The 13,320-nt window shown below is 34.0% G+C and overlaps 1 protein-coding gene across 2 annotated transcripts in view; it reads right to left on the bottom strand.

Moving 5' to 3' along the window:
• The window catches only part of DIAPH3 (diaphanous related formin 3), a 516,843-nt gene that overhangs the window by 266,982 nt on the left and 236,541 nt on the right, over nucleotides 1–13,320 (bottom strand). For both annotated transcript variants that reach the window (XM_004386838.2, XM_004386839.2), the window contains 2 exons: nucleotides 10,091–10,186; nucleotides 2,140–2,234 (listed from right to left, as the gene is read on the bottom strand). In XM_004386838.2, coding sequence (XP_004386895.1) covers nucleotides 2,140–2,234; nucleotides 10,091–10,186 — 191 coding nt within the window. The remainder of the gene's footprint in view (nucleotides 1–2,139; nucleotides 2,235–10,090; nucleotides 10,187–13,320) is intronic.

Below are 13,320 nucleotides of genomic sequence, written 5' to 3'. Positions count from 1 at the left end.
AATGTTGTTTTCATGCTCTGTTCAAAATGGGCGGCTCTTCACTTTGAAATTAGGAACAAGTTTTTTAAATTAAAAATGAGACTTCAAAATAGCATGACATTCTTATTTTAAAAAGTATATATGAAGGTCTTGAATATGCCCAAAATCAATTTTTAGTTTTTTAAATTCGTAAGACTGGTTTATATTTCATAAGTGTGGGACGCAGAATAATGCCCCTCCACTCAAGATGTCCACGTCCTAATCCCCAAAACCTGTAAATATATTAGGTTACAGGGCTAAGGGAATTGAAGTTACAGATGGAATTAAGGTTGCTAACCAGCTGACCTTAAACTAGGGAGACTATTCTGGACTATCTGAGTAGGCTCAGTGTAATCACAAGAGTCCTTGAAAGTGGAAGAAGGAGTCAGATGAATCAGTGGGAGATGTGCTATGGAAGAATGTTCAGAGACATGCAACGTTGCTGACTTTGAAGATGGAAGAAGGGGCCAAGAGCCAAAGAATGTGGCCTCTAGAAGGTAAAAAGGGTGATGAAACAAATTTTCCCCTACAGTCTACAGAAAAGAATGCAAAAATCTTGATTTTGTCCAGTAAGACCCATGTCAGACTACTGATCTATAGAAATGTATGATAATAAATATGTGTTGTTCTAGAAGTGTAAGGTAATTTGTTACAGCAGCAATAGAAAACTAATACATAAGGAATTATACGTAGCTGAATATTCTTTGGACATGAATTTAAAATGCAAAACATCTTTTTTTCTATTTCTATAGAACAAAAGGCACATGATCATCCAGAACATTCAGGCAATCAAGTTAAAGCTACTCTGTAAATATTTATTTACCAAATGCATTATAAAAAAATACAACCATGTATTAAATACACTTTCTTTAAGAACATGGAATCTACTCTAGCAAGAAGCCACATACAAAATCATCCAAAAGAAAGGCAAAAAATCTAGTAAAAACAAGTTGCTAGAGAAAAAAATGCTTAAAGAAGGGTTGTTAAATTAGGTCATTTGTGAGTCTCAGAGACTCATAGCACAAATCACTTATGAGGTTATACCACCACCACATTTAGAAGACAAGCTAGAAAAGGCAAAACTGGGGGGGGGGGACACTTATGATGACATCATTTATTAAAATGTCTAGAATAATTTTAATTGCTTTTTGGTACTAATAAATAACCTTACTTTCTTTTTATTGCTAAAAAAAATTCCTACTTTTCTTTTACTCATTATAAGAATAAAAGATAGTAAACGGAAGATATTATTCTCTCACTATACAATTTGTGTTTTGATTCACCTTTAAATTCTATCAGGGAGCCCTGGTGGTGCAGTGGTTAAAGTGCTCGGCTGCTAACTGAAAGGTTGGTGGTTTAAAAGATGTGGTGGTCTGCTTGCATAAAGATTTACAGCCTTGGAAACCCTATGGAGCAGTTCTACTTTGTCCCATAGTGTCGCTGTGAGTCAGAATCATCTCAACTGGACAGCAGTGGGGTTAAATTCTACCAAGATATATATTAATGATCCCTTGTATGGAATTCATCAAATACCGATAGCTCCTCGGTAGCTTTCTTTAAATAACACTATAAGTAGAAACAACTGTAAAAAGTCTTCCACCTTTCTGAATAAATTCAGAACACTATCAAACAATCTCCAGTATTCATAGAAGCAGGAGTGACTCAAGGAAGGGCTGTTGGTAAAGGCAACATTAAATAAAAACACCCTCAATCTTCTACATTAAATATTAATACAGATATTTGTAATAAGACATACAAATCTGAGAAAAACCCATTTTAAAGAATAGTAGAAACAAATTTAAATTAATATATTACTAGTTTTTTAACTGTAACAAACAGAAATATTGATGTAAAATTAACCAATTTGCCATTCAAAAAAAAGAGTCATTTACAAAAAATGAAATGTAATCATTTTGATAGCATTATATGTAGCTTGCAGTTAAGAGAAAATGCAGAGTTTTATCTCCTGGCAATGCAGAAGTGATGTTAAAACTAATTATGCAGCAATGATTTTCCAGTTGAATGATTTGGGTTAAGAATTTTGCTTCACTTACAGATTTCTATTAAAGGAGAAGCCTGCAGTGAAATAGTGGAATTGAAGCTCTCTGCCTGTTTGTTTACCTGAATCATAGACTCTGCCAACTGTGTTTCATTGACTTCCAATATCATCATTTTGATTTCCTCATATGGCACCCGAAAAGAGCTCAGGAAGATTGCTAAGGGGAAAAAAAATGGTTCATAATGAATTAGGTAAGAAAAGAACTTGAGATGTACTTCTATTTATAAAATCAAAAAATTCCATAAAACAAGACTTCAAACATTTAATATTAACTACTACAGGGGAAACTTCCGTTAGCACATTTTATACTCTTCTCCTGTTTTAGCTCCAGGGTTTAACAACAATCTTGTATTATTATGCTGGTCATGAGGTTGATTTTTAATGCTTTGTTATTAGTCTACAATGGTAATGATGCCAATTTTCACATGATAAAAACCTGAAATATGTTCGGTACATTATGAAAACATCACATTGTAATGAAAAAAATCATGAAACCTCAGTATGTACATGTATTATTTGTGTAAACATGTGTGTCATTAGCTTCTATAAAATATCCCGGCCCTACTAAATAGTTCAGAAATATTATGTTTAAAAGACTGCTAAACAGTGCAGTAATACTTTTACAAGCTATAGTAGCTCTTCACTATTCGGAAACATTGCAGACACTATGCTAAAGAAATAACCTTTGTGTATAACTAAAGCTTAAATAACCAATTTTAGAAAACAAATTTCCACGAAAACATGCCCAAATGGATTAGATAGGATAATATGTTATAAATGAGAATTCCAAACATTATTTAAATTTTTCTCGATACCTCTGATATCTAGTGCTATAACATAATGGTCTACTCAAAAGCTATTGGGTTATGTAAGAATATTTTCACAGCATTAAATGTAATGCTTTTGCTGTTTCCCCCTTATCATAGTATTCTTAAGTCTCTTCTCTCCCGTGACAGATGTCACTTCTTGAATATACTCAATACTTGCTACATATGACTCATTTATTTTATATACAGAACTTCTATGTCATTTGGTCTGCAGGTATTTCCATATAGATAAACTATTTTTCATAACACTCAGAAAACATGAACTGCTTCTCTCTTGGAATAAAGCTGTATTATAGACTCTTGAGGATGCCATGTATTACCTATAGATGGGTAAGTCTGTGTTCAGATCACCAGCTTCATTTACACATTTCTGAACCCAAGTCATAAATACAGAATAATGCTAGAAAATAGGAATATGTCTAATCTTTAACATCCATCATCCCTGAGTTTAACATACCATATGGCGATAAAAACAAGTTGGAACAAAGGATCTAAATGACATGGTAATAGACAGAGATTAATACAATTAAAATGTATAAGCCCACAGCAGAAAATAGAAAGCATACAAATTTAATAACTATATAATCTCAAAGGAATAATCAATAAATAAATGATGAAGAGGGAATAAATCTAAATCTTCACATCATGTACAAAACAAATTGCAGATGTCTAAAGATTAAACATAAGCGTTAACAACAAAAACAAATACTGAAAGAAATTTAATATGACAAATTAGCTCATCTCTGGTTGGAGAAGAATTTCTTAAGAATAAGTCAATGGAAAACATGTGAAAAGACTGATATCTGAAAACGTAAAAGGAAAGTGCTAATCTCAAAGTACATAAAACGATTAAAAAACAAGCAAGCTGGACGGAAAACCTGCCACAAAATTCACAGAGCCTTATTTTTCCTTTAAAGCATTCAAAAACAAATAGATTACCAAGAGCTCCAAATAGAAAAATGGGCAAGATGCAGGTAAAAACAATTAAAACAATAAGAACTAAAAATGGCACATAAAATGATAATAGCACATAATATGTTAAATCTCACTAGCAAGCAAATTGAGAAACTTAATCAAGACATTTTGGGAATCCAAACTTACCTTAATCGATTAGAAGCCTTGAAAAGATTGATACCCTTTGAGAAACAATACACTCCAGAAAGCTAGTCTACAGATACAAGAGAGGTAGAGAAGCTTATATCTACTAAAGTATCCTTTCCAGTACTACTTAAAATGACACATAATGGTAAAGAACATATATACATAGGAATAGTATTGACATGAAAAGCATTCACAATATAATGTTAAATAGAAAAATCAAAAGGATAGAATACTTTGGGGGCATAATATAACAAGTGGAAGAGAAAAATAATAGCTTTATATTTCAGGAAGTACGGCAGAATAGAGACTTAGACGTCATTGTAGGGTTATTAACTGACCCAATTTCAATACTGTCTTGCCTCAGGGAATAGGGAGGCCTAAGGAGAGGGACAGAGATGGGGGAACGGCCGGTCGGAAGAACAGTCAAAACACACACGTTTATCAGTTGAGTTTGCCATCTTATATGGATGCAGTTTGTGGCACCCCAACACAATTACAATAGTAACATCAAAGATCATATTGTATGAGACCACTACTATAAAAACTCATGAAAAGGTTTACACATATACAAAAAAAAAAAGATCACCGATCACAGATAACCATAACAGATATAATAACAATGAAAATTTTGAAATATTGCGAGAAGTAACAGAATGTGACACAGAGACAAGAAATGAGCACATACTGTTGGAAAAAATGGCACTAACAGACTTGCTGGATGAAAGGTTGCCACAAACCTTCGATCTGTAAAAAAAACGCAGTATCTACGAAGGACAATAAAGCGAAGCACAATAAAACAAGCTATGCTTCTGTGTGTGCGTGTGTGTATATACATTTATAAAATATAAATTATACATATACAGAATTATATATATATAATTAATATATACATATAATTTAAATATATATACTTGTTGTTAGCTGCCATCAAGTTAGCCCCCAACTAATGGCAACCCCATGCACAATGGGATCAGACCATTGTGAGCCACAAGGTTTTCACTGGCTGATTTTTCCTAAGATCACCAGGCCTTTCTTCCTAGTCTGTCTTAGTCTGGGGGCTCCAATAAAACCTGTTCACTGTCATAGCAACATACAAGTCTCCAATGACAGGTGGCTGCGCTTGAGGTGCATTAGCTGAGAACTGAACCTGGGTCTCTGCATGGAAGGCAAGAATTCTACCACTGAACCACCACTGCACCCCCATTTTATATATATCTATATATTTATATTTATTTATTTATTTATTATATCTCTCTATATATTTTATATATATAGTATATATATATATATATAATATATATATTCTATACATAAAAAATGGTGCAGTGTTGGTTCATAAAATGTATGTATTATTGTGTGGTTGGGTGCTGTCCAGTTGATTTTTGACTCATAGCAATGCCATGTGACAAAGTAGAACTGCCCCATAAAGTTTTCCAGGCTGTAATCCTTACAAGGGCAGACTGCCAGATTTTTCTCCCCTGGAGCTGATGCATGGGTTCAAACTGTCAACATTTCAGTTAGCAGCTGAGCACTTAATCATTGCATCACCAGGCCCCTTATGTAAATATATAGATAAGTATTTTACTACTGAAATTAAAAACTCAACAGATAGATTAGACAGCAGCTAAAGAGAAAATTGGTGATGTGAAAGACACAGTCAAAGAAATTATCCAAAATACACTGCAAAGAGACAAAGGGACGAAAAATATTAGTTTAAAAAACATGCAAGATGAGTAAGAATACCTTAAAAATGTTTATTTGGAATTCCAAAAGAGAATAGTAAAGAAACATATTTAAAGAGATAATGCCTGAGAATACTCCAGAATTATTGAAAGATACAAATCATTAGATCAAGGAGGCTCAACAAATCTCCAAAATAATACATAAACACAAAGCCACACTAGATCACTTTTAAAACACCAAGCATTGGTGAGGTTGTAGAATGGAAATAATCAAGCACTGGTGGTAGATGAGTAAACTGGTACAAATAAAAAACAGATAAATATTTAGATCGGGGGTTCTCAAACTTCTTCTGTAAAGATTCACATAGTAAATATTTTAGGGTCTGTAAGCCATACTGTCTCTGTCACAAATATTCAACTCTGCTATTGTAACACAAAAGCAGCCATAGATACTATATAAACAAATACTGCTCACTGGATTCCAATAAAACTTTGTTTAAAAAAGAAGTCAATGGACCAGATTAGGTCTGAGGGCCATAGTTTCCAGAATTCTGCCATATTACCAACAAAAACTGGAAACAACTCAAATGTCAACCAATTATTGAATGCATAAATAGCTTGTGATAGCCAAAGAATGGAATACTTTCCAGGAATTAAAACTAATATCCTACAGCTTGAGGCATTAAAATGATATGATTTTATTTATATAAAATTCAAAACCAGTCAAAACTAAACAATTTATTGTTTGGAGACATGTATATATTGTTAAACTTTTAAGAAAGAAAGGGAATGTTTAACCCAAGATTCAGGATAAGGTTACTTCTAACAGAAAGGAAGGAATACGGTCAGAGAGGACATTATAAAAGCCTGTAAAATACTGGTAATGTTCTATTTCTTTAGCTATGGGTACTTGATCTATTATATTAAAAATGCATCATGAATTTTATATAATATCTCCTATGTGTAATATATGCTAGAATAAAATAACTGAAATAATTTAAAATGAATACTACGAAAAGAAAATGCACCAAAAAAAAGTAGGGCATTGTGAAGTATTGGGTTAACCCTACTCAAAGAGTGGTCTGGCCTTTGTCCCTGGCTCCTGGGAGGTGATCTCTAAGCCTTTGGAATGTCCTGATAAAAGTATCTCTGTTTACCTGGGGGCCTTGGGTCACATCAGTTACACTATGCTTACAAGGTGATTTATCGTGGAATCTTTGAGCCATGTAGTATCAGCTTTCCCTCCAGAAGGACTGGAAATAAGATCAGATACACAGGTAGTCAACCCTACCTACATGACCAAGGCCCAATAAAAAGTCTGAACACCAAAGCTCCGGTGAACTTCCCTGGTTGGTAACACTCTGTACAAATGTCACAAGCGGTTGCTTGAAGAAGTTAGTGCTGTCCATGAGTCCACTGGGAGACAACTGGAAGCTTCACGCTTAAAACCCTCCTGGACTCTGCCCCATGTACCTTTTCCCTTGGCTGATTTTAATCTGTATCCTTTCACTGTAATAAACCATTTTCTAAGTATAATAGCTATTAGTGACTTCTGTGACTCCTAGTGAATTATTGAACCTGAGAATGTCTTGGGGACACTTTAACTTTGCGCTGGTATCAGTAGTGTAGGTGGTCTTGGGAACTCTTTAACTTTGAAGATACAAAACTGTATGATCTTAGTTATACAATTATTAAGTAAATAATAATGTGAAAAAACTAAAAGATAAATTGTTATGAGAATACTTAGCTCTATGAATGTAGGTAACTTATTCCTTTACATTCTTCAATATTTGTAATTTGTGTACCACTTACATCTATTAGTCTATAATTAAAATAGAATATGTTATTAAATACACATATTTTTAAAGATTGAACAAATTAGAGTTTTTCCTAATTTATTAATAAACTATCCTTTGGAAAACATTGGCCAAAATAACTAAGGGCAAGAAGATTACCCTTAGTTTTTTTTGGAATTGGAATTGGAAAAGGACTTAATGGCTAACAGAGAAGTCAGAAGACAAGCACAGACGTTATTTTTTAAATATTTAAAAGTTAGTGAAAATAACATAGGCGATATCCAGTTAAAGCTTCCAAAATACGCAATAAAATGAATCTTTTTACTAACACACATCTTACTCTTCTGAATGTGATTATATAGATCACAGTGGGAATCTCTGGGTTCAGTCAAGGATTGTAAACTGTGCAGATTTTGGAAGCAGTCATCTACGTTTTCTGCAAGGGAACTTATAAATATTTAAACCTTTGAAATAATTTGTATATTCCAGGGATCCTCCCTTTACAACTCTAACACCCACTCAACAAAATCTGTAAAACGTGAACTATGTAAAAATCCTGAGCCTTCTCTTGATCATCCACTGGGCCTAGAAACTTTGCCAAAACCTCTATGAACTCAAAATATAGAGAACCTAACCTACCTTTACATAAATAAGTAAATAAATGAATGAAATTTAGATCTTTTCCTCAAAATCCTATAGAATATTTCAGTTAATCTAAAAGAAATTATCTAGTATAGCTCCATCACTTTTCTCTTCAATAAACTTTAGACGTGACTCCATTTTAAAATCATTATTCCACTACTGAACACTGCTTTACCCCAATTTATCACATTCATAAAACAGTTGTCACCATCATAAGTCTCTTCTCAGAATTCAGCATCTGAAAGGACTCTGAATTTCACAGACAAAAACCAGCTGTGAATCAAACTATGAAGTTTAAATCACAACATTTGCTACAATTAGAAAGGGCAAGAATAATTCTAGAATGGATTACATCACAATATGACAATGGTATAGATCCTGGACCTTTAGATCTTATACTCTAAGACATGTTTCTCAATTGCATGAAAGTGATATATAGCTTCTATATAACAAACAAGATTAGCAGGCTCTTTCTCTATGGTGATAATGTGACTTTATCTGGAAACAGGAATAGATACATCCTACACTCACTGGCTGTTGGAGCCCCAGTGGTGCAGTGGTTATGAGCTCAGCTGCTAACCAAAAGGTCAGCAGTTCGAATCGATCAGAAACTCCTTAGAAACCCTATGGGGCAGTCTTCCTCTGTCCTATAGAGTCGCTATGAAGTGGAATTGACTCGATGGCATTGGGTATACCCACTGGCTATTTTCAGGATGAGCAACCTTACTCAAGTCACTTAACTGCTACACTGAAGAGTTTCCCATCTACAATATAAATGTGAATTCCTACCTGCTGTGGTTGTAGTAAGGATTAAAAGGCCAAGTACAAAACTAGTACACAAAGGCAGTCAGTAATTGTTAGCTATTACGTTTAGAACTGAAATCCTATTTAGTACATATGTAAATAATTCTAAATAACCCTTTTCAACAAATCAAATATTGAACTTTGAGATGAATTTTAGGCTAATATTATGGCTGAGCCATCTGGAAAGAATTCTACTTAAAATCTTGCAAGCGGCCACCCAGGGCACAACAATTGGTCTCTATTAACCTGGAGCACAAAGGAAGAAGGAAAGCCAGAAATAGGAGGAGGATATGGAATGTGTGGCTAATTACCTCCATGAACAACTGTCTCCTCTGCCATTAGACCAGAAGAAGTAGGCGGTGGCCAGTAACCATTACTGAACATTTTGACCAAAGATTCCATAGAAGAATCCTGATAAAAACGGGGAATATGCAGAACAGAATTTCAAATTCTCATGGACTCTAGATTTCTGGGCCATGGAAGGTGGATAAACCCCTGAAACTATTTCCTTGAGATAATCCTTAAACCTTAAACCAAAAACATCCCCTGAAGTTATCTTAAAACTGAATAACAGTTAAGCTTAACTAGTAAAAAAAGGTCTGCCTTGAGCATTATGTTCTTTTAAGAACTATCTATATGGGATCAAATCGACAACAGCAATTCAAAAGATTAGATAGGAATCTCAGGAGACAGTGAGTTTATGTTAATGAGGGAGTTAAGGTTAACTCAGAAAAGAGGTGAGAATGGTCGCACAACTTGAAGAATGCAATTAACATCACTAAATTGTACATGTAGAAACTGTTGAATTGGTGTATGTTTTGCTGTGTATATTCTCAACAACAACAACACAATAAATAAAATCTAGGGAAAAAAAGTACTTTAAAGGAAAGTTCTGTTTTCAGTGAAGGTACATAAAATTTCATTCTAAATTCCTTTTTCATTGTATCTTCTAATATGTATTAATTTTTGAAGAAATTTAATCTCATAACTTGCCTCAAAGAAAGGAGAATTATCTTTGAATTTACTATACAACTAGTAATAATAATAATAAATGTCAGGTAATACAAAATGAAAAACAAGTCATAAAGAAAATTAAATAATTTAAATAAACCATCGCTAGTATGTTTTGATAATTTAATAGTAGTGAAATATGATACTTACAAAGGTTCTGAGCAACTTTAGAATCTAGAAATTTAAGTTCTTTAATTTTTTTCTTAATTGCTTTTTTCTCTTCAAAACCTTCCTCTTCTCTTCTCTCTGTAAGAGCAAGGAGAGAGTCATGTTAGGATTAATTACTAAGGTACTAAACTGCAAAAGGGCAGAGAGTGAACTTTCTATCATCAAAGAATATTTTTTAATAATAATAAAATATTAGAATTCCAAGACATAAATTGTTTCATATTGGCACTGGTGGTCCTTATGCTATTGAAACAAAAAAAAACAAACACACAAAAAACTCCTAAGAGTAAATATTTGAAGGTAAACAGGAAAACTGATATGCTACACAGCACTATGGGAACCAATACCATCAGGTGCAAAAATAAATTATTGAGAGAAGGCAGTTCTTCCAACAAGCCCAGAAGCTATGGTCCTTCCCGCTCCTTCTCCTGCCTGCACCTGTAGGCTTCAGGAACAAACTTCCCACACCCCCTCTCCTCAGCCTGAAGCCTAATGGTTTGTCTAAATAAGCAGCAGGACTAAAGAGATATAATTCCATGCTGGTGCCTACATGTTTAATCACCTCCCTTGGGTGGTCAGGAGGGAAAATCTACATTGTGCTCCATAGCCCATGGAATATAAACCTGGGGGGTGGACAGCCCTCTGGTCCAGTCCCTTGTCTATCGAGCATCCTAGGGCAAGCACTGAAGAGTTTCCAGCCTGCTCAGACAGCTTTGGCGTCAGTGAGGACTGGTCATCACAGAACTGTCTTGGTCCCTCACTTACGGTACAAAGTAGGGGCATGCATAAAAGTTTTCCACATCTGCCCGGACAGATTTTGTGCCAAGGGGACCACTTGTCATAGAACTATTCCTGTTCTATGCTTTCTGTTTTCTGTGAGTAACTAAAAATGGCTTTCATTTGCCAACATTCGTGTCTTGTGTGTGTGACTTGAGCAGACTAAATGGACAAAACACCCAACCAACAGTGGTTGGTGCCACTGGGTAGAATTCTCATCCCAGTAGTCTGGTGGCTACATGGGATCCTGAGACAGCCTTTAGGATAACTTTCATGTGCAACAAAAATATAGCCAGCTTATATGAACATTATACAGGACACAATTACAAGAAATAATATATTTATACTTAGGATGGGTTAAGACGTTAGCTTTAAGATGCTAAACAAAAACTAACAACAGTGATTTTATGCTTAATAACAAGACCTAATTGCCATCTAGTTGATTCTGACTCATAGTGACATTAGAGGACAGAGTAGAACGGTTCCAGAGGGTTTCCAGGGCTCTAAGTCATTACAGAAGCAGACTGCCACATTTTTCTCCTGCAGGGTAACTGGTGGGTTTGAATCTCTGATCTTTTAGTTAATAGTTGAGCGTTTAACCACTGCGCTGCCAGGGCTCCTCTTATACTTTATATACCAAGCTTATTTAAAATATTTCCCTGGGTAGTACAAACAGTTAACGAACTCAGCTGCTGACCAAAAGTTGGAGGTTTGCGTCTATCCAGAGTTACGTGAGAAGAAAGGCCTGGAGATCTACTTCCAAATGATTAGCTATTGAAAATCCTATGGAGCACTGTTGTACTCTGACACACATGGGGTCTCAACTTGACACAAACTGTTTTGGTTTTTTGTTTTGTTTTCTCAGTCTTTGAAAAGCAGTCAAACTTTTATATTCAGTTTATTTAATGAGTGTTCTAAAATCAACAAATGCATTTAAGCTCTCTGTTTTCAATAAAATATATCACAGAATAAATGCTTGTGTTAAATGACAATATATGGCCTGTGGTTACAAGCACCATATATGATAGCCAAGGTTAACAGCTATAGCCAATCAAGTGTTCCTGTTATCTTTCCTCTACTTTAAGGCCATGGACAATTGATCAAAGTCAGTCATTTCAAAAAAATTAGGATCTTAACAACAAAGAACAATGGGACAAAGTGTTTAAGTGATGTGCACGAACAAATCACTATCATCGGGGAAAAATAATTTTTCAAAGCACACAAAATAACAGGTTAAAAGATGTTCATATATAAAAGCTGGCATATTATAATTACTTTTTTTTATCATAAAGCACAATATAATTATATTATTTTATACAAGAAAGAAAAATCAGATAGTTATCTACATTCCATCCAATTTCATTTATTATTTCCTTTTAAACTGCTGATTAATTAAGAAAGTAGTTTTGTTTTTGTTTTTGTTTTTGCTTTTGGTGTACACTGTGAGGTAGGGATCAAATTTTACATTTTCAAAACAATTATTAATTCTGTACCACTTTATGAATAATCAACCATCTTTCTCAAATGATTTTAAATTATATTTATTCTATAATTAGTATCTAGATACACTAGTTTTGGGTTTCTGGGCTTCTTATTCTGTATCATTGTTCTGTCTACTATTCTTATGATACTATCACTCTGTCTTAAGTACTATAGATCTGTAATATATTAATTGGCTGTTCAAATTATTCATTTTCCTTTTTTCTAAATTTACTTAGCTTTTCTCACTTGTTTATTTTTCCATATGAAACTTAGAATAATTCAATAATTGTAAAAACAAAATCCACTAGAATTCTATTTCAAATGAAGACATTTTGCAAATAGATTCAGGCAGATTTGACATCTTGACAACTTTTAAACTTTCCAATCATGAACATGGCATGTGTCTATAATTATTCCTCTTAAAACAACTTTTTTCATAGAGGATATATATATTTCTTGTTAGCATAGTCCTACGTACATTTAAATGATACTCCTAGGTACTGTTGATGGGAGAGGAGGTGGTTAGTTCATTGTATTTTTCCCCATCATCCTTTGTAGCTAGTTACCATTGGAATATAGAAACTTTGCATAGATGTTTTATAATCAGTCACATATTTCTTTTCAGTCAAATAAGGCATATTTATTATGCACTAACTAAAAGCAAGAGACTATGCTTGGCAACGTGGATACAATGCTAGACAAGATAGAGATGTCCCTAGTCTCACAGAAATTAAGGTCCAATAGAAGTGAATGTAAAGAAAATGGCAATTAAAATACATAGATAGATCAGTGATGTTGTGGTAAGTACCATGGGAGTATTAAAAAGAGCTCTTGAAAAAAACTTGTCAGGGACAGTCTCCTTGGAATAAATGATATCTAGACTAAAGCTTGAAAGAGAATAGGAGTTAGCCAGGTGAGAAGGTTTCTAGGGATAGGAAAAGACAAATAATGGA

This window comes from Trichechus manatus, unplaced genomic scaffold (assembly GCF_000243295.1).
Source record: "Trichechus manatus latirostris isolate Lorelei unplaced genomic scaffold, TriManLat1.0 scaffold00173, whole genome shotgun sequence".
NCBI lineage: Eukaryota > Metazoa > Chordata > Mammalia > Sirenia > Trichechidae > Trichechus > Trichechus manatus.
This window is presented reverse-complemented; position numbering and strand designations above follow the sequence as displayed.